At 53.1% G+C, this 22008-nt stretch overlaps 1 protein-coding gene across 4 annotated transcripts in view; it reads right to left on the reverse strand.

Moving 5' to 3' along the window:
- The window catches only part of Rab31 (RAB31, member RAS oncogene family), an 87662-nt gene extending 78808 nt beyond the window's left edge, over nucleotides 1–8854 (reverse strand). For 2 of the 4 annotated variants that reach the window (XM_078030449.1, XM_078030448.1), the window contains exon 1: nucleotides 8679–8854. In XM_078030449.1, the coding sequence (XP_077886575.1) occupies nucleotides 8679–8717 (39 nt within the window). In that variant the 5' untranslated portion in view covers nucleotides 8718–8854. The remainder of the gene's footprint in view (nucleotides 1–8678) is intronic. The other 2 variants (XM_078030450.1, XM_078030451.1) reach the window with 2 other exon arrangements.
- Nucleotides 8855–22008: the final 13154 nt, after the last annotated feature.

The following is a 22008-nucleotide window of genomic DNA, read 5'->3' on the forward strand; positions in this document are numbered from 1 at the left end:
AAAGGCGAGTTCATGAAGTATGTAGTACCTAATGCTATGAAAAGTGCTTTTTCCAAAATGCCTTTTCAATTGAACTTGCCATAAGTGGCCAGTTGTGGTGGCCCAGGCCTGTAGTCTCAGCATCTCGGGAGGCTAAGGAAGGAGGATGGAAAGTTAAAAGACAGCCTCAGCAACTTAGTGAGACTCTAAGCAATTTAGCGAGAACCTGTCTCAGATAAAAAATTTTTAAAAGGGCTGGGGATGTGACTCAGTGGTTAAGCACCACTCATTCAATCTCTGGTGCCAAAAAATAAAAATAAAAAAATGAAAACAAATAAGCAAGAACTTGTCATTAATGTAAATGTCTTGACAATTGTTTGATTTAAAAAAAAAAAAAAAAGCAACCAGGAACAATCTGTTCTTGCCCCTTTTCCAACAGAAGCAAGGGCACTGAGCTAGTGTGTGCAAGTGTGTGTGTGTGTGTGTGTGTGTCTCCCCCTCTCCCCCTCTTTCCCCTTCTCTCCTCCTCTTTTTCCCATCTCTCCTCCTCTCCTCTCCCACCCACTTCTTCTCTCTCCCTCCCTCCTTCCTTCCCAGGTGCCTTTGACAGAGACACCTTTAGGATGACACATTCTATTTGCAAATCCTAGACGGATAGTGGCTGTGCCCTATGAGGGTAGAAAGGGAAGGAACTGGAGAACCCAGCTATCTTCTTCTTCCTGAAAAACAAACTGGAGCATAGAAAAGGATCTAACTCTCCGTGATGTCTTGCTCAAAGACGACGAAATGAAGCTGGGTGTGGTGGCGTTCACCTGTCATCCCAGCTGCCTGAGAGGCTGAGGCAGGGGGATCATGAGTTCAAAGCCAGCCCCAGCAACTTAGTGAAGTCCTCCGCAACTTAGCAAGACCCTGTCCCTAAATAAAATACAAAAAAATAGCTGGAGATGTTTCTCAGTAGTTTAGCACCCCTGGATTCCATACCTGGTACAAAAAAAGAGAGAGAAAATGGAGAGGAGAGGAAATCATTTCCCTGTCTTCTGCCTGCCGTCCTTGCAGGCCCCATTCAAATTTTGAGTCTTCCAGGCACCTCTAGGGGAACTGAAAGTAGCTGAAGCATCTTCTGGGTTAAATACAGAGCAAACAGAAGTCACATTCCTGACTTTCAGAGAAGTCCAGAAGGCCCCAGGCACCAAGAACAAAAAATATTTCAGACTATCAGACAGCCAGGTGCAGTGTCGCACACCTATAACCCCAGGAACCTGGAAACCGGGGCAGCAGGATTGCACGTTTGAGGCCAGTCTGGGCAACTTAGCAAGACCCTGTTTCAAAATAAAAAAATGAAAGGGCTGGGATGTAGCTCAGTGATAGAGCGCCCCTGGGTTCAGCCCCCAGTGCCCCCAATTTTAATTTATTTAATAAATAAATTAAAATTAGTATATGTACATATATATACACACATATGTATATGTGTGTGTGAGAGAGAGAGAGAGAGAAAGAGAGAGAATCACAAAGATGCTGAAGCAAAAGGTCCCGCGGTGAGAAACCTGCTCGGTGACTCCGGGTTAAGTGGCACTCTGCTGTATTCCCGCTGACAGGCAAAGGGAAAGGCACGTCGGACTGCGCAGGACAGAGTTCCTCCTGGCAGCTCAACCGCCACGGCTGGGGTGACAGCTGCAGAACCACGTCACCCCTGGGCAAGCCAGAAGCTGGGGCATCCCCTGCCCCCACAGGAGCTGAACTCGAGTGGCCCAGCACCAGCTCCCGCCTGCTTCCTGCAGGCTCTGGCCTGCACAGCCCTGGGCCACGCATCTCGTCCAGCAGCCTGAGCAGCCCGAACACAAGCAGGCCCGGCCTCAAACCCAGACGTCTGAAAGGCGAAAGGCTCCGAAATCCCCAACCGTTTGAGAGCCACCACGGCACTGGAGCCCTTGGGCCTTCAGACCTCTGGCTGGAGGCTCAGTCGGTAATCTAGGCCAACATTCCACTATTTGAAGAACCCCCAAATTTGAAACTCCTCCTGCCCAGGCGTTTCAAGGACAGGGTGCCCAACCTGTCACTGGATTCCCTGGTTCCTGTGGAAAGGCAGGCTCCACACACCAAGTCCCGCGTCTGCTCCTCTAGACACACTGCTGCCCGGCACAGGGGAGCTAAGGGACGCTGTTTAGTGGGTGTCAGATGGCAGAATGGAGATGACCCCGTGAAACCAGAGGAAGCCACGAGGAAGCCACCAGACACATCCAGGTCCTGGGGCTTCCTACAAGACACATGGCCAAGATCGTCACAGATGCTTGTGTCACCAGGCAAAAGGAGGGGACTTGCCTTGGATGCAAAGTGACTACAGAAACATGACAACCAGTGTCACCCCTGCCCTCCTACAGGACCCTGGGTGGTGGCAAACAGCTGTGCAGGGCACTCCGGGGACAGCTGGAAACATGTGAACAGGGACTGTTCGTTTGGCACTGGTATTGTGGCGTGCCCATCGTAGGCAGGAGACGATAACGTCCTGGTGTAGGAGAGCACCTCTTCCCCTAAAGGACACCTGCGGGAGTCTTCAGAAGGAAAGTGTCCAGTCTGCAGGTTATTTCCAGTGGTGCAGGAGAAACACAGAGCTGTCGGCGATCACGAGAGGAAGGGGGAGGAAGAGGGACCCTGTGTTCCCGCTGCCTCTAGGGGAAGGAAGACACAGGGTCACTACAGCGGCCCCACTTATCTGTGGGAACATGTTCCATTACCCCCGGTGAAACCTGCACCCTGGTGACAGGAAGATGGGAAAAGCTGACTCACAGCTTGAGTGTCCTGACGCTGGAAGCCCGGGACAGTCCCAGACCCCACACACACTGTTTTCCTCCCGTGCAGGCACACCTGGGATACAATTAATTTGTAAGTGAAGCATAGCAAGAGGTCGGCAATAATAGCTGTGATAAAATAATCATAACCACAAACTGCAGTAAAATTCACGTGGATGAGGTCTGTCTCCTTCAAAATACCTTACCCTGTGGGCTCGCCCTTCTTTTCCTGATGGTGTGAGGTGGTTTAAAGGAAGCCCTCCGTGGCTTCTCTGCTGCATATCCCAATTGCCCACCCCTCCACTTCAGTGCTTCAGGGTCATGGGTAAGTGAAACAAGAGTCACTGGCTAACACACAAGGGTTGTGACACTGTATCAGTCGATCCCATAACCAAGAAGGCTGCGAAGTCACTGCCAGGCGGGTCGCTCTTACAGGATGGACACAGTGAGTCAGAGCGGGACCAAGGACAGTGTGAGACTCCATCGCACCACGCAGGATGTCACACACTGGAAAACTTATGAGTTGTTTCCAAAATTTTCCATTTAACATTTTTCAATGGCAGCGGCGGCGGAGGGGACTACTGTAGTATCCTTTCAACTGTTTCATACATTTGAAATTTTTCAAAATGAAACATGGGAGAAGTGGAATCAAAAACAACAAACCTTTGATGAAAGGAGGGCAGAGTCAGTGGAAGAGGGGTCAGGCTGAGAGAGGAGGGACAGAGCCCCGAGTCCACGCTGCTGCCCTCTCCCGTCAGGCCCTCCAGGAAGGCCCTGCTGGACCCTTCCACCCCAGGCACCCTCCAGATCCCCCTTACCCAGAGTCCACTGTGTGCAGCCTCCACCACCCCACAGTCCCTGATCACGCCCATCTGCCCAGCCTGGCCGTGGACACCACTTCCTGTGCACCCGGCTGTCCCTGCAGTGCAGCCAGTGACCTCTCTCCCCAGCGGGGACCAGAGTCCACCTTCCTTGCTCCCATCTCCAGCCAGTGGCACTGCCCCTTGCAACAGCGGGTGCTCAGAGCAGAGCTGGACAGACCCCGTGCCTGTGTGTCCTCATGTCCAGGAGGCTGGGCAGCCCTGATCCCGCACACCACACCAGGCCCGTCACCGTCAGCGCCAAGGGAGGAAAGGAGGGATACCGCACGACTCGCCACCGTGCGTCCACATCCCCGGAAAGGTCCTCCAAAGTGAGCGTGTCCAGAGGAGGCAGCTTGGGAGACCACAGGGTCACAAGGGTGGATTATCATCAAAGGGATTAGTATCCTCTTAAGAAGGACCCTGACTCTCTGCCATTCGGGGACACAGCAGGAGAGCCAAGCAGACTGTGAACTGGCCCCTTGCGCTCCTCAGCCTCCATGTGGTTGAGCTTCCAGGCTGCGGTATCAGCTGCCTGAGCTAGGAAACGGGGACGCATGAGGGGGAGGCCAGGGGGAGGCTGGAGATGTTCCACAAATGGTCCTGAGACACACGCCAAAGAGACACTGAGTTCCGAGAGCCCTCGGAGGGGTGTGGCAGGCAGACTCTGAAGAAAAGAGGAACCAGGGAGCCTGAGGGACTGGGTCAGCCTGACCAGGAGCAGGGCATGGCGTCAGCCACATGCCAGGTGCTGCTGGAGGACACCCCACACCAGCTGCACTAGTCCTGTTGACACAGGCACCCCCAGGGTCACCAGTGCCCAACCTCACTTTATAAAAAGGGTTCGATTTAATAGAGGAATCAGGCCCAACCTGCCGTCCTCCCACCCAGAGAAGCCCAAGATTCTCAGAAGGAAAGCAGAATGAGCATGCTAACGGAACCCACCTCGGAAAGCAACACCCGCGTGGTTACTGCTGTGGCCTCTGTCCACGTGGCCTGCCCCCAAGGGCTCAAGTGCTGGAAGCACCTGGTGCTCAGCATGACAAGGTTGAGGTGCTGGACCATTAAGAAGCTGGCCAAGCACAGGGCGGTTACACGTGGGGACAACCTCTGGGAAGGGATGAATGCTGGTCTCTTGGAGTGAGTTGTCACGAGAACACACTTGACCCCTTGCAACAGGGCCAGTTCCCTGTCCTTTCCACCAGGTTGTGAGGCAGCTGGGGGCCATGCCATGCTCTTAGGACCCTCCAGCCATCAGTATCATGAATTAGATAAACCTTCCCATTTTAAAAAGCACCCATTCTCAGATATTTTGTTACAGCAACAGAAAATGGATTAAGATGCCTCGCCCCACCCACTACGCTCCACATCAGTTCCAGCTGCAAGAACTCTAACAAACCTGTGCACCCTCCTCGGGGACTTTCAGTTCAGGAGAGCGCCTGTGGTGGCCCCACAGAGTCCACACAGCTCTGACTGCTCCATGTCATGGTAAACAGAAACCCGTTCCACTCTGGGGCCCTAGTGTCCATGAGACCAAAGAGTCCTTCCACTGCGCAGCCCTGTACAAATCTGAAATCTCCACCACTCAGAGTCCCAGCAGACCCCAGGTGTGTGACAGCTCTTTGATGAGCCGGGACACAGCTGCGCACAGAGGTCAAGCTCCCCCAGGACCAGGGAAGTGCTGGGCCGCCTTCACCACGCACCCAGCTGTGGACGAAGTGACAGAAATCTCCAGCTGTTGTCAAGGCAACCAAAGTACAAACAGAAATCTCCTTGGGATTCCGTCCGGAAGCAGTCTTTAAGTGCACACGCACACACCCCCAGAGGAAATTATAAAACAGAGATGCGCCTCCGCCCCTTCCTCCCTCTGCGGCCACGTGGCAATGTGTGTCAGGAACGCCACTGGGAAGCTGTCCACCTCTGGGGTAGAAGCAGCTGCTGCCTGGGGATTGCTTTTTGGTTTGGGCTTGTGTGTGTGTGTGTGTGTGTGTGTGTGTGTGTGTGTGTGCGCGCACGCACGCGCGCATGCACTTTGCAGTGTTCATGAGTGCTGACATTCCACGGTGGGATGGTTGGCACTTTATGGGCAGGGCGAGACTCTAGGGGTCCTGGGCATCTGCTGACCCAGCCTGGTGTGCTTCCCTGGGTCAAAGGCACCCGCAGCAGGTCTGCAGGCAGCCTGGCTACCGGAGGAAAGAGCCTTCACACAGGCCTGCAAGGCCACCCCAGGCGGGGTCCACAGGAGAGTCCACACGTGGGACATTCAAGCCAAGAGTGGATGACAGGTAACGTAGGTGAGCCTAGTGCCCCTGAATCCTGGGCTTTCTTCGAGCACGAGGCATTCAGAGAATGTTCCAGGCCATGATTCGGCCCACCTGGGAGCACTCCCCAAGAGACAAGAGCAGACACACCTAACAGGCCGACAAAATGGCATCGGCAGGACTCGGAACAACGCTGCTGCTACGGGCCAGGGAAGCCACGCCTGCCACCTGCTGCCAGGGACCCGACCCTCTCATCAGTACAAGGGACCTCTGACCCCAGGAGTCACCAGCAGGGAGCAGAGGTAAAGTTTGCCCTGGCCACGCACACAACCCTGAGCCAGCACAGAGACAGGTCCCTCAGCCCCTCCAGTGACACAGCAAGCCTTCAGCATGAGGGCCACATTCTCTGTCACATTCGGTGGGGATGCCAGAGTCTGGATCAGACTGAGACAGCAGGCACGCCGAGAAAACAGGAAGTCAGAGCCGGGCATAGGCAGGCCTAAGTCCAGAAAGCACGGGCCCTTCCCCAGAGAGAACAGCTGCGGGTCTCTCTGAAGGGCCTCTGGACTTAGCACTGGCTCCATCTTCCAGACTCTGACCCCCAGGTCACTGCAGTACACCTGGGCATTAGCAGGACTCTGACCTCCCACAAGCCCGAGAACCAGCCTGCTCAGACGAGCAGCTAGAAGAGCCTGCTGCAAACACCTGGCCCAGGAAGGGACCAAGCAGGGGACGAAGCTAACACTGCTTGGCGTGAGGTGATATGACTGATGTTTCAGAGCTGCCACCTGCACAGAAAGCTCTTCTCCGCTTCAGCACCATTCTCCCCACTTCCAAGTTGAAATGCCCATCAGCAGAGCCATCAAAAGGAACCAGCAATCAGCGGGGAGCCAAGGGGAGGCACGGTCTCCAGGAGCCACTGAAAACACGGGCTGCTTCCTGCCTTTCTGTTTATGCATTAGAACCAGAGACTGAACCCAGGGAGGCTCTGCCACTGAGCTACATCACCAGCTTTTTTTATTTTGAGACAGGATCTCACTAAGTTGCTGAGGTTGGCCTCCAACTTTCAATCCTCCTGCCTCAGCCTCCAAAGTCACTAGGATTACAGGTGTATGCCACAGTGCCCAGCCAGAGTGTGCTTCATTCTTGGAGATAAAGAAAAAAGGAAGTTAAACTTATCTCCAAGTTTTGCTGTCCCCCTGTAATCACAGACTGACAGGAAGTGACCATGTATCTTAAGTGTTCATCTGGTACAATGCTCTGCCTTAACTGGGAAGATGTTATTATGTGCATTTACAGATGAGGCAACTGTATTAGTCATCCAAAGCAGCACAGCCAGTTGGTTGGGAAAGAGCCCAGGTGCAGGCTCTTGCCACGGATCACTGTCCTTGTACACGGATATAAAGATTCTTGCCTAAATAGTGAAACTGAGAAGGAGGGGGCAGGCTTTGGGGCAGAGGCCTGTGCCACCTACATAGACAACAAGGGAGACAGAGACAGTGTCCCAAAACAAGGCAAAGACATTTCCTCCCAAGCCCAACTGACACATGCGACTCACCGTGCCTCTGTAGGCCAGGCTTTCCTGCTAAGTCTTTGGAGCCCTGGGGCTGAATGGCTTCTAGTTCCTGGCATTTAGGTCTGGACTGCAGCAGACAGCCTGGCACACATGAGACCCACACTGCCACACCCGCAGTTCAGCAGGGGACCCAGAACAGCCTCCCAGCCAGATCCCCGCAGCTGCCAAGCCCAGGCACTGGGAGAGCCCAGCAGGGCACATCGGGGACTCACAGGGCAGACGGCCTCTGCCAGTTCCCCTGGAATCACCATCCAGTCAGCTAATGAAGGATTTTGGCCGTGGACAGTGGTAGATCCAGACGAGATCGCCTGAGCCAGAGGATCCAGAGGCCCGGCACAGGCACACCGTGGTCTGGCACAACCCATCCCGACTGCCATGTTTCCTCGTGTACCCCTCGGTCCTGACAGCCCAGTTAGCATTTCTGAGACAAACTGGAGGGGTCTACCCTTGGGCTGCTCCTTTACTTAGGAAACGGTCTTCTTGGGAGAACAAAATCAGCTGGCCTTAGAGGACCAAGCCTGGGTGCCAAAGGCCACTGAAGACACCGTTTAGGGCCTCATCTGCTTTTGGAAGGATTCTGGAATTTGACGCGGACACCAGGAAATGACTATAAACATTATCCGAGTCCCCAGGGGACGGGGGTCCCTGTGTCACGGGACAGGTCCTCCAGTTCGCATGGTGGCTGTGGGTTCCAGGCTGTTTCTTCAGGCTGAGAAACACCCAGTGGGTAGGGAAGTGGTGACGGGGGGAGGGCGCTCTTGGTCCCGCTCATTCTCACCCGCAGCACGGACGCTCGCGGGGCGCACTGCTCCACAGTACTTTCTTTCTTTGCCTCCCAGCCCGGCCATGCCCGGCCATGCCCTCGGTTTTCTCGCCCTGGCTTGGACTTTTTTTGTTTTTTTAAGTGAATAAACCCATCGCTCCAGGGAGGCGAAAGAAACCCGCGGCCTCCCGAGGAGCTTCGACACTCCGGAAATCATCCAAAGGCGCCGTTCCTGTCCCGCGCCCCGTCCCCGCCCCGCCCACCCCGCAGCCCAGCGAGGCCGGAGGGGACCCCTAGACGCGCGGGTGCGGGTGGGACGGCGGGCGGGCGCAGGAAGCCTGGGCCGGGGCACTCGGGGACCCCGGGGCTCGGCGAGCGGCGGCCCGGGGGAGCAGGCGCAGGGTGGCCGAGGGGCGCGGGGTGGCCGAGGGCGGGGACAGGGCGCGGACTCACCCCGAGAAGGCACACCTTGAGCTCCCGGATGGCCATCATGTGCGGGCCGGGCCGGGGCTCTGCAGCATCCCCCGGGCCGGGCCGCCGCGCCCAGCCGTGTCCAGCCGCGTCCAGCTGCGTCCAGCCGCCGCGGCCCGCGCTCGCGCCAACCCGCGGGCGGAACCGCCGCTGCTATTTCTGGGCCGCCGCGGCGGGTCACGTGGCCCGGCCGGCTCCTCCCGGCGCCGGGTCCAGCCCCGGCCGCCCACTCCCTGCGACGCCCGGCGTCAGCCTTGCCCGCGGCCCGGCCTGGGGACCCTGGGGACCCTGGCGCCCCTCCGGCCCTCGGAGCTGCCCAGCCGCGGGCGGGAAGACGGTCCACGGCCGGGACCGCGACGCCCCGCACCGCAGTCGCGCTTGGAGCCCACGCGCAGGCCACCAGGAAAGACCCTGGGCTCCGCAGAAGCCAGGCCACTGAAAACAGGGACAGCGAAAACGGGGCCACCGCGAGGCAGCCTCCACTCAGCTCCCTTCACCGTCTGCGCGCGGGCCGAGGACGATTCTGGAAGCAGAGGCCTGTCTCTCCCTCCAAACCCAAACAGGTGCCGCTGGAGAGGAAGCCCCCTTTCTAGGACAGAGGACCCTGCAGAGGACAGGGGAGCTCCCGGCCCTCCAGCCGTCCTCGCTGGGAAGTGGAGGCCGCTCCTCGCTCCGCAGACCAGTGCCTTCCCTGCCCGCCAGGGGAATGTCCAGCCCGGGCTCTGGCAGTGCACTGGCATTGCGGGCTGAACATGCATGTGTTTGCTTTTCAACCCCATGTTAACAGTTCGTCCCCCATCCCAAACCCTGGGCCTCTCTGCTGACCTTTGATGGATGGCCCGCGTGCTTTCTCAGCAGGCCACCCACCTGGTCTCTTTGGCTTTGCTCCTGTGAAAGCCAGGCCCAAGCTACCTCACACCCGAGTAGCCCCACAAGGTGGGGACTTCCAAAGCAAGCCCTCCAGGGAGAAAATTCCAGAACACTGGACCAAGACGGACCCCAGACAGACAATGGCAAGTGAATTTCCCAGAGTCACAGCTTGCCTCCCCTGAAGTGCAGGCTGGTGGAAGGTGACTTATTGGGACTAAGTGTTCCAAAAGTAGCCACAGAAAAGTTACAGGTCCCATTAAACATCCCCGTTATATCGCTCTCCACCCCTGATTCAGTAGCCAAAGCACAGACACTCTTCTATGTGGGCAGGGTGGAAAGAGAGGCCAGCCCAGAACTACCCAGCCCTGGGCACAATGCCTCACTGTCCTGCCGTGCGGGGGCAGGGAGCAGCTGCTACACACTTGCCAGACACCTGCCAGACACCTGCCAAGGGCTTCCTAGGCCTCACTGGCACCCACGAAGTCCTGCCTGCCAGCCAGCCTTCAACCTCATATAGAAAGTGTCCTGCTGACCTTTCTGCCAACTTCCCAAAGCCAGGCCAGCCGGGGTGGGAGTAATCTCCATCAGAAGATGTGGAGCCAGTGGGGATCCGTGTCATTCAGTTGCAGAGGGTCTGGCCACCCCAAATGGAGTAAGCAGGAATTCTTACTGCTCCCTCATCCTTGGCTGCTCTCATTCTGCCGCCCTCCCAGTCACCTAGGTGTCTGAGAGGTGCACAGTTTGTAGACTTTACTGGGACGTTCCCCTATATAGGCCAATATGTCCACCTCCCTCTCCCGGTCCCACTGAGAATCACCCCCTTGGTACCTGGGTATGATCAAGCCTTTCTCTCTGCTTTACTAAGGGCTGTCTACTCTGTCAACCAGACCATGCTCATGGGTTTATATCCCCTCAGCCAGGCCACCCTGGAGACTGCAGCATGGCTCCACAGAAACCAGGTCCTGGGATCAGCCCTGGTCATGCACGATGCTCTGCACCAAGGGGAGGATGAGGACTGTGGGAGATGTGTTTTAGGAGTGACAAGTCCTGGTGGCTCGAGACTTTGTAAAGTCAAAATGTTCTCTGTTATTATTCTCTATGTTTACTGTACAAGGGCTGATTGTATTTGTCAGATTTTTATGACTATTAACAGAATATTTAAGGCATGCTAACTTTATAAGAAAAGAGGATTATTTAGCTAACAGCTTTGGAGGCTGAAAGCCCAAACTGCTAGGTGCAGGCTCTGGTCAGCCCTGGAGAGGACTTCATGTTGAGTGCTCATGTAGGAAGGAGGAAGAGATCTCGGTAGAGAAGCCCAGAAGCATTTCAGGGGTCAGGACTCTTGAGCTCAAGTGCTGAGAATCACTTGTTCTCTTTGGAGGACACACCCCCAATGACCTAGGGACCTCCCATTAGGCCCCACCTCTTAAAAGGTTTACAATGTCTCTATACTACCACACTAAGGACCACATGAACGTCTGGGGGACACATTCAAGCCACATCCAAACCACAACATCCAACCTGTCCTCTGGAATTTTCTGCACATATGGAGAGATTCTGAAATAACTTAAGCAGGAATAAAAATCCAGTGATACATAACTGACAATTTACCAAATCAAAAATAAAACATGTTGGGCTGGGGATGTGGCTCAAGTGGTAGCGCCCTCGCCTGGGGCTGGGTTCCATCCTCAGCACCACATAAAAATAAAATAAAAATAAAATAAAGATGTTGTGTCCACCGAAAACTAAGAAGTAAATATTAAAAAATTCTCTCTCTCTCTCTCTCTCTCTCTCTCTCTCTCTCTCTCTCTCTTAAAAAAAATAAAAATAAAACATGCAAATTTTTCTTAGGAACACCAATTCTGACTTCCACTTTTCTGCAGCTTCATCATCTCCCAAGACACTGTACCACCTATAGGGTGACACCCAAGCTCCTCAGCCTCTCCAAACTAGCCTCTCCATGCACCTAGTGAAGCCTGTGGTTCTTCAAGACCCCCTCAGATTTCACCTCCTGATAAAGTCCTCTCCGGCCCCATATCCACTCTTATAGCTCACTCAGCCTGAACTCAAATAAAGTAATCAGCAACAAATCAGGGCTAACAGACCCACAAATGTAGTGATCTGTCTATATAAGGAGTTAACCAAGAGTCATTTCTCTGAATTGCCAAGGTCTAAAATGACTAGAAATTTGTTTTAAATGACTAGAAATGAACCCTTTTCCCTTCTGTCTGCAACTCACGTATGGCTTTTTTTCTTTCTTTTTTTTTTTTTTTTTTTTTTGTACTAGGGATTTAGCCTAGGGGCACTTTACCCCTGAGCTACATCCTCAGCTCTTTTTATTTTATTTTATTTTATTTTTTTTGAGACAGAGTCTGACTAAGCTGCTTAGAGCCTCACTCAGTTGCTGCGACTGTCCTCAAATTTGCAATCCTCCTGTCTCAGCCTCTCACCCAGGACTTGTTAGGCAGGATCTTCAGCCATTTCATGCAGTTCCAACAAGGCGACGCTCTGTGGACCTCTAGTGTCTGGGGGACCTTTGAGTCATCTTCACACGGGGGCTGCCCACACGATAGCATCGTTGAGGCTGGAGAACTCCCCACCCTTAGAAGATGCTTCATTATCGGATGAATCTGTATGGGAGCTTCTTCCAACAGAAAAGAGTAATTCATCAACAAGTGCTTAGTGTAACTCCCCTGGAGAAACTCACTCTGGTTCTTTCTTTTAAAACTGACAAAAGACGGTTACAGTCATAAAACTGATCATGCTCTTTTGATTCAAGAAATTTGGGGGATGGGGACCATAGCAATGACAAAAGTTACAAATAAAGCCTGAATGTGCACAGATACATACACATAAAAACATCAGAACAACAAAAAGTCACCTGTATGGGGCAAAGGGAGTATAATTGCATTGACTTTAAGATTAAAGGGGTGGCAGACACTCAGATCTCTTACCACTGGTGGAGCCACTCAGTGGGCCCAGGTGGTCACGGGAATTTTTAATGGCATACCACAGAACATGCTCAGGAGCCAGTGGGAATGTGTGTGCTCTGTAGACTCCAGAGAAGTCTGTAGCCAATAGGTTCTGAGAAAGTGATAGGGACAGAAAGTGGGTTCTGCATGTGAAACAGCATGAACAATACAGATGGGTCTCAGTTTCCCGGGGCACAGGACAGTCCCTGTCTGCCAGGGGTGAGCGTTTGCTCTGCTCAAGGGCTGATTAAGGAAAAAACATGAATTGACTGAGAAACTTTATTTTTAGGTCTTTTGCATGGAATTGTTGTTTCTCAGTGTCAGATAAATGCCTGTCCCTGCTCTGTTGTTTCTCAGTGTCAGATAAATACCTGTCCCTGCTCTCTCTGGCTCACTCCCACCCTCCTTCCTTCCCTCCTTCTTTTCCTTTCCTGCCTCTTCAGCTCAGAAACTTTCTAACCAGCAGGTGCTGCCTAATCTTATTTGTGACTCAAGCTCTCTCAACAAACCTTGAGGAGGTGGATCCTGTTCAGGGTCAAAGCACAGGCTGGTGTGCAGCCCAGTGGTACAGTGCGTGCCCAGCACACCCATGCCCTGGCTTCCATCCCTGGCGCCGAAAATGGATAAATAAGGAAAAGAAAGGCCAAGGTGCGCAAACCCCACAGTTTGCCCACAGTCTCGGGACAGCAGAGAGTGCTGGGCAGCTGCGGGACTGTGGAGCCTCCACCTGTGGCAGAGGAGTGTCCCAGGGAACCTCAGGCAGGAGAGGGCTGGGAGGTAGGAGGATGCCACACATGGGGCTCAGTTCTAGGACACGTGGGCCATCCCCATGCAAGACAAGGAGACCTGGCTGTGTCTCACAGAGAATCGGTGCCAGGTGCTAGTGCGAACTTTTCCTGCTGCACCTTCCTGGGGTTTGTGTCTTAGGCCATCGATGACCTGTCCTGCGCAATGTCCTACCACTGCGCAGCCTGTGCCAGCCTCCTCCAAGGGGCCTCCTCAGACACCTCTGCACGCCGCCTCGCTGTCTTCAAATCCCTGGTTAAACTGAAAGCACTGGGTTAAGAAGAATAAAATAAGAGATCTGAATTAGCACTGCCCATGGAAGGGGGATGGGTTGATTCAGTCTTGACCGCTTCCCCAAAGCAGTGGTCGCACACAACCAGCTGGTCCTGACACCCCGGCAGGTTCCTGTGCGCTCTACCAGAAGAATAAGGTAAAGGCACAAGTGGGGCGGACAAGACTCAGCTCGGATCCTCACATGCATGAGACCATCCAGGGACAGGAGCCCCAGGCCCCCTCAGACAGGACCAGGGTGCACAGCTCATAGATCTGTGCCATGGGGTGGGGGACTGTCTCCACGCCTTTGCAGGGAGAGTTGGGGTTTGAGTTGGGCGTTCTTCCCCACGCCCCTCACCGTGATGCTTGGCTCATCACCAACCTGAGTGTCTCACAGTGAGCTTTCTACTATGCTGATAAAAAGAACTTAGGTTATTAGGGTGGCTATCCTGGCCACGCACCGGCCTCTCACCAGCTGGATATGCCCCTTATCATCTGGGAGAGTCCCTGACATGATTCTCAGAACAGGGAGGACAGTTGTCCTGTCTCCATGACCTTGTCTTCCTGGCCCAGCTTCTTGGTGTCTCTGCTGACCACACAGTCTTTGAAGGCCGCGCTGACTTTCCAACCTCTGTCTCTAGGGATGTTATCTCAATTCAGTAGCCTTGAAGGCTGGCCCACTTTTGAACTCCTAAATTTCTGGAATGTCTGTTAACACACCCCCTCATAAGACTGAAAGCTAGCCAGATGGGTGGCTCACACCCACCGTGGGAATCAGAGGGAGGAGGACAGCAAGTTCAAGGCCAGCCTGGGCAACTTAGGGAGACCTTGTTTCAAAAAAAATAAATAAGTTAATGGCTGGGAATGTAGCTCAGTGGTAGAGCACCCCTGGGTTCAACCCACAGTATGGCTAAAATAAAATAAAGATTGATAGCCAGCTTGGCTGTGTCATTCACCCCGAGAGGCTTTGCTCCCTTAACCTAAGGGGTCCGTCTTATGTGGAGGCCCCTGACTTTGTCTTTTTCCTACCCTTGTTTACTGTAATACTGGGAAATTAAATGACACTGACGCCCACCCACGTCAACACCACCTGGGATTTGTGTCTTAGGCCATCAATGACCTATCCTTTCTGGCTAGTCGTGGGACTTTTGCAATTTCTCAGAGTAATACTATGGAGGATGTGTTTTCTTTTTCTTTTTTTTTTTTTTAAAGAGAGAGTGAGAGAGGAGAGAGAGAGAGAAATTTTTTTGAATATTTATTTATTTTAGTTCTCGGCGGACACAACATCCTTGTTGGTATGTGGTGCTGAGGATCGAACCCGGGCCGCACGCATGCCGGGCGAGCGCGCTACTGCTTGAGCCACATCCCCAGCCCCGGATTTGTTTTCTTGAGAGGTCATATTTCATATTTGTCGTGCTTTAGCATTATTTAGTATCAAACTTAAAGCTAACTTAATTTTCTCGCTGGCAACAGATGTCTGTGAGGAGCCTCTGCTCTTCATGGTCCCGCCACTATTCAGCAAAGAGCAGGTGCCAACTGTGCTAGACACTGGCACAGAACCAGGTGAGAAAGAGGACACCGCTGGCCTGCAGCCCACAGAGGAAGCGCAGACAGTCAGGCAGTTATACTGTGCAGCCAGACGTCAGAGTCTCCATGTCCTTGCTTCGTTTTTGTTACTCTTCATTAAGGAAGTGAGTGTAGCTTCCAGAATCCAAGAAACGTGAATGCAATCAAAACCAGCCCCGCATGGAGAGCAAGCCCTCAGGATGACAAGTGGCCAGAGACAGAGCCTCTCTGGCACATGCTGGAGGGGCCGTGAGAATGTGTGTGTGTGTGTGTGTGTGTGTGTGTGTGTGTGTGTGTTTGTGTGTATGGAAGCGTTGCATAAGAGTGGGCAATAGTGTGAGCGTGCAAAAGTGTGGGGGTATATGTGTGACAGTGCATGTGCACCTGTGTAAGAGAGAGCGTGCCTGCATATGTGAACTCTGCCTGAATTCCCAAGGCCTCCCAGGCTAGCAAGCGCCTCACACGAAGGCTCCTGAATGTGAAGTGCCTTTTACAATCTCGAACTACTGTGCTGCACCAAGAATCTCCAAGTGCCAAGTATTTAATGGCTGACCAAGTTCCCCTAAGGCTCCAGCTACCTTGGAACTCTTGAGAAAAGTTTGTTCCTGTCACTGTGGTTATTATTGTTAAAAACAAGATGTTAACAAATTTGGTTAAAGGATATAATTGACTTTTATTAGGGATTCACAAATCAGGCGGTATCCCATCTGTGTTAGTCACAGGGACCAAAACACCTGACAAGAACAACTTGGGGAGGAACAAGTTTATTTTGGCTCATGCTTTTGAGGCCTCAGCTCGTGGTGCACAGACTCCCTTGCTCCGGGCCTGAAATAAGGCAGAAGATGGTAGCTGAAGGGTGTGGAGGGGAAAGCTACTCAGCCCATGGCATCCAGGAAGGAGAGAGGGAGAGACATGGGAGCCAGGAGCAGGGACAAAAAACGTAATCCCCAAGGGCACACCCCGGTGACCACTCCCTGGTGCCTGCCCCACCTACACACAGTTATGCTGGTTGCACGGTGGCTGTCTGAGCTGAACGGTTGTGATTGGCCAAGACTCAGCTACTCGGGGTGAGGCAGGCTGCAGTCTGGCTGCACTGTGTGGAGAAACCTGCAGGACACTGTTTGCAGATGGCTCCAAGCGGGCTTAGGGGCTTCCTTGGTTCTGCTGGCAGCGTGTTCAAAAGTGGGATGCTGACAATGTGGAGAGGCCCTGGCTCTAGTTCTCTGAGTGGAGGGCAGGGAGATGCACATTTATATCCAGAAATCACAAGAAGAGCTGATGGGGCCATTAACACCTGCTTCACGGAGGAAACGTCAGACACAAACTTTAAACCATAGTCTAAGAGAATATTTGGCATAAATATGACTCAGTTAATGATCTTATTCGGAAAAACCTAATAGAAATTATTTTTATAAAACTACTAAGATCCATTGGGAAAAAAATAAACAGACCACAATAGGCCATTCACAAGCAGGACTTGCACACATGAAGGAAGTGTGCAATTCCACGCCCAAGCAAAAACAGGAAGCATCAAGTCAGGGCTTTCCACTCATAAAGGGGCCAAGCTGTAAAACCTAAAGCTCAAGGCGAAGGGGACCGGGAGGGGAGTGCGGGTCTCCCACTCACAGGGTCACCTGGCTGGTCAGAGCCACACTTTCTTTCTCTACTGAGAATCCTCACAGCCTTGCTCTGTCATGTGGCTGCCTTCACACGTCTTTTCTCTAATATGATCTTTATTTTATTTTTTTCCTCCTTGAGCAAATTTATACTCGTCTTTACAAGTTTAATTCTAGGTTTGGAGGGATAAAGACTCTGAAAGCTCTCAGCTTCCCTGTAGAGGAAAAGGAGGGGAAGGAAGGACACCTGGGGACCCTTCTCCTGAAGATGAACATCCGGGAGCAAGAACTCCTGGCCACACTAGGAGCTGCGCACACTGGGCCCCAGTGGTGGCCACACTAGGAGCTGCCCACACTGGGCCCCAGTGGTGGCCACAATAGGAGCTGCACACGCTGAGCTCCAATTGTGGCCACACTAGGAGCTGCGCACACTGGGCCCCAGTGGTGGCCACACTAGGAGCTGCGCACACTGGGCCCCAGTGGTGGCCACACTAAGAGCTATATGCACTGAGCCTCAGTTGTGGCCACACTAGGAGCTCACACACACTGAGCCTCAATTGTGGCCACACTAAGAGCTGCACACACTGAGCCTCTATTGTGGCCACACTAAGAGCTGCATGCACTGAGCCCACCCTGCCAGTGTCTTGCATCAGGAGGTCGCTGTTCTCTGTTCTCTCCCAGCCTAGTGGCAGGTGCTATTCCTCTTAAAACTGAGGCAGAGTCCCTTCAAAGGTCATCCTTGATGGGCCACAGCCAGGGTTCAAGCCCAGAGATCCAAGAGGCATGGGCACAGCTACCCATCATGGTAGCTAACTTTAGTTCATTCTTAGGTTGATGTGATGGCAGGAAAATGCAGGTAAAAGTGCCGATCAGGGATGGAGATGGAATACCAGAGCCGGCCACAGAGAGTGAGCAGACGGGTTGGCATCAGGGAGGCAGAAGAGCCCCACGAACGCCCCGGTGTTTCAGCAGGGGGAGGAATATCTCCTGAGGAGTAAAAGTAATAAATAGTCACCCACCTCAAGAGGCCATGTCGTGAACCACATTTCCCACTCAACTATGTATTCTCAATGCCCCAGAGTTCTTAACAGCCCTAAAGAGAAAATAGCCCAGCGATACTATGTGCGATAGTTAATTGTACGTATGCACTTGGTGAGGCCACAGTAAATAGATATGTGGTCAAACATCATTCTAGACATTTCTGAAAAGGGTTTAGCTGAGATCTGCAGTGATATGAGCAGACTCTGATTAGAGTATGAAGTGTGGGCCCCATGCAATCTGTTAACGGCCTCAGGAGGAAAAGGCAGACCTTCCCCAAGAGAATCCTGTGGTGGGCAACCCTCAGACTCAGGATGAATCCCTGGTTCTTCCCTGGGCCTCTGGCCTGCCAGCGTCCATTATTCTAAACCCAACCCGACCCTCCACCTCCTACTGACTTGGGTTTCTCTGCAGAACCCCAACTAAACACTATTCAAATCATGCTTCCTTTGCCCTGCGTCCACTACCCAGTGTACACACAGTCTGGTCTGCCTCTGTTCCCCAGATATGAGCCAGGCAAAGGTCCACCAGCAGCCCCGGCCTCGGGAGCCAGTCAGAGCCGCCTGTGGCCACAGCCCTGTCAGGAGGTGGTCTGTCTCCCAGCCTCCTGTTGCTGTGGTCACAATGGGAGCTCAGGAGGACGGTTTGAGTCACATTCATGTTGCAAGGAGAAGGCAGTCATGACAGAAAAATCCAGAAGCTGGGGATGATGGATCCAGATAGAAAGCAGAGAAGATGCGCCCATGAAGTTTATGCTAGTGACCAAAAGGCAACAGAATTGGCCAGGAAGCAGAGGTAAGAGCTGAGGGACTGGCACAGCAGGCCAAAGAGCAGGGGCTGGGGACCCTGGGGGACTTGCCATGGTAGGGTTCCCCTGAACCCACTGTCAGGGTGCCTGTCCTGGCTGGACGGCAGCACCTAGCCACCTCAGGGTCAGGATCCAGAGAAAGAAAACGAAAAGCCCGGCTTCCTCATCATCTAGGAGAACAGAGACGGGCCGCAGCCCAGGCCAGGAGTGGAAAACAGAGGTGGGGGGCCACAGCCCAGGCCAGGAGTGGAGAACAGAGATGGGGGGCCGCAGTCCAGGCCAGGAGTGGAGAACAGGTATGTCCAGAAGTTGAGGGAGGGAGGGAATACAGAGCCTGGCATTAACCAGCCCAGGGCCAGAGAAGCAAGGCCGTGGGTCCCAGTGCCCGGAAGTGCCCCGGAGCGCAGAGCAGATGCTCAGTGAGCTCTGTTGGAACGAATGGCAGAACAGGATCCCTGGGAGGAGCTGACCGGGGACAAAATAAGAAAACCAAGGGAAATGAGCAGGAAAGGCTGGAACCCAAGAGCCACCCGGCACTGCCACCCTGTCCCCCCCTCAGGTCCCCAGGTCTGTCACAGTCCGGTTCCATGCGCAGGCTTGATTATCCTTTTTTTCCTCTTTCTTTTAACATATTTTTTAGTTGTAGTTGTAACCATACCTTTATCTTATTTATTTATTTTTGGTGGTGCTGAGGATCGGACCCAGGGCCTCACACATGTTAGGCAAGCGCTGTCCCACTGAGCCCCAGCCCAGCCCAGCCCAGCGCTCCGATACGCTTGGTGAAGTTATTGCACCAAAGTTGGTTCACTCCTTTTCCTGGCTGTCTTAAAACATTTTTCAAAATTATATAAGTAATATCTGGTAACTGGTTGAAAATTACGAAGTCTGGTAGGAAGGAACTCACATTATTTTTACAATCCAACAGAGAGAGGAGAACTAACATTTGTTGCATAAGATAGCTCTGCTCATTTTTTTCTGCATAAAAAGTTGAGACCCCCACAGGGCTGTGGGCATTCTCCACCTGTCTCCCAGCAGGGAAGTCACGCAGGTGTGTCTCCTGTGCTATAAGCAAATGTTGTAAAGGATGTTTCTTTTATTGCACTCAAAGGCACACAACAGGGTAACACCGCTTGCACTCAGAGTTGTGCAATTATCATCCCCATCGAGTTCCAGAACATTTTCATCACCCGAAAAGGAAACTTCATACCGTGTGCGGTCGCTCCCCGCCCCCTCCAACCCCTGGCAGCCACGAGTCTGCTCTCTGTCTCTGTGGGTTGCTGACTCTAGGTATTCCACATAAATGGAATCATATGATGTGTGGCCTTTTGGGTCTGGCTTCTCTCAGTTAGCATAACGACTCCAGTTTCACTCAGGGTGAGGCACATACCAGCACTTACTTCCTGTTCATGTGTTTGTTTTTTTTTTTGTTTGTTTGTTTGTTTTTGTTTTTCTTTGCTCCTGGGGATTGAGCCCAGAGGTGCTTAACCACTGATCCACATCCCCACTCCTTTTTGATATTTTATTGAGTGAGAGGGCCTTGCTCAGTTATGTGGAGCCTCGCTAAGCTGCTGAGGCTGACTATGAATTTGCCATCCTCCTGTCTCAGCCTCATGAGCTGCTGGGATTACAGTGTGCACCACCGTGCCCAGCATGGGTTACATTTTTAAATTCCATTCTTCCGCTCACAAACCTTGTATGGCTTTCCATTGTCTATCCAAATAAAGTCGGAATTCTTCAGCATTCAGTGTTCTATGAACTTGTACTTACCCTCTTGCCTGCACCAACTTAATCTTCTTTCTTACCTCTGTACTTTTGTTGAAGTCCCAAATCATCCAGTCTCCAAAGCAGTGGTTCTCAAAGCATATCCTTGCACTAGCAATACAAGTATTATGTGGAAGATTGCTATAAATCCAAGTTCTCAAGCTCCTGCCCAGACCACTGACCTAGAAACCAGGGTGTGTGCTTGGACGCACCGTCTGGTGATGCTCTACAGTGATGTCTGAGAACACTGGTCTCAACCCGAGTGGTCCTCACGTGTCATTTGCAGACTTCTTCCTGGGCCCTCCCTGCCTTCTCCCTGCACTTGCTGCCCACAGATGCTCTCCTGCCTGCCTGAGAGGACTCCCCTGCTTCCCCCTGGGGCAGTCCTGTCTGCATGGTTAGACTTTGGCTTCGCCATTGGCTTCCTCCAAATGCTGAGGAGGAAGCTGGGCAAGAGGAGGCTGAGGCGGTCTCCCACTCCCTGGGGTGGCCTGGCCCTTGCTGGTACCTCCCAGAGCAATGCATCTGGAAACCTCAGGGAGGAAGAGATGGCCCAGGCCTTCCCTGGCACTGGGTGCATCTGAGTCTACCATTTGAGGGCGTGGCTCTCCTGCCTGGTGGGACGAATTCACCTTTTCTTTTGGGAAAGGTGCAGCCACACCCATGTTCACAGCTGTGCAGTCGACAGTGGCCAGGTAGCCATCGACAGTCAAAAGGATCAAGAAAATGGAGTATAGATAGACAGTGGAGTTCTACTCACCCATAAAGAAGAATGAAACTGTGGCATTTGCTGGTAAATGGATGGAACTAAGTGAAATAGGCCAGACTTAGTCAAGGGCTGAAGGTTTTCTCAGAATCAGGGGGAGGGAGGAGGGATCCTCATGAAAATAGAAAAGAGATCAGTGAACAGAGGAAGGGGATTGAGAGGGAGGAGGAGGGGCAGGAGAGGGAGGAGCAGAGTCCTCCCTCCTCCCACAGCTGGGAGAGTTTGGATCTTCACAGGCATCGGTTGGGCTAACTGGCACCCCCAGAGGAGTTCATCCAAAGGGTGACCCCGTTTCCCCTTTATCTCTATTGCTGGATTATAGTGTCATAGGTACAAGCACCCTCTGGCAGACGCCTCTGTAGAAAGACCCACTGAGACCCTTTCCCTGATGCATGGGTTACATGCACCACCCAGAAGAGGGTGAGGGGCAGCTGTGGATCAGGCCACCAACTCTGCAGCCACTATTATGGTGGCCTCAGGTGGACAAGGGGAGAGGTCTGGCTGGAGAGAGACCAGCGGAAGTCTTGCAGGAGTATGGCCTGGGTTCCACTTAGTGTCCCTGTGCTTCGGACTTCAGTAGAATCAGATGCTGGGGGTCAGCCACAGGTGGCAGGTGGAAGCCAACTGGTAGAGAGGGACAGGCTTGACCACTGCTCACGGGGGGACGGTGGTCATTCCTGGCAACCCTGCAGCCCTGGTCTCCCCTCTCGTGAGAGCAGCCATATCCTCCCCCTGGACCCTCGGAAATCTCCAGGATCTGCTGACACATTTCCTTCCTGCAGGTTGCCACACAGGACCGGCCTCAACGGTGCTGTGGTCTGGGCAGGGCTGTGCCTGCCCAGTTCTCACACGGTGG

This window comes from Ictidomys tridecemlineatus, chromosome 13, assembly GCF_052094955.1.
Source record: "Ictidomys tridecemlineatus isolate mIctTri1 chromosome 13, mIctTri1.hap1, whole genome shotgun sequence".
Classification (NCBI taxonomy): Eukaryota; Metazoa; Chordata; class Mammalia; order Rodentia; family Sciuridae; genus Ictidomys; species Ictidomys tridecemlineatus.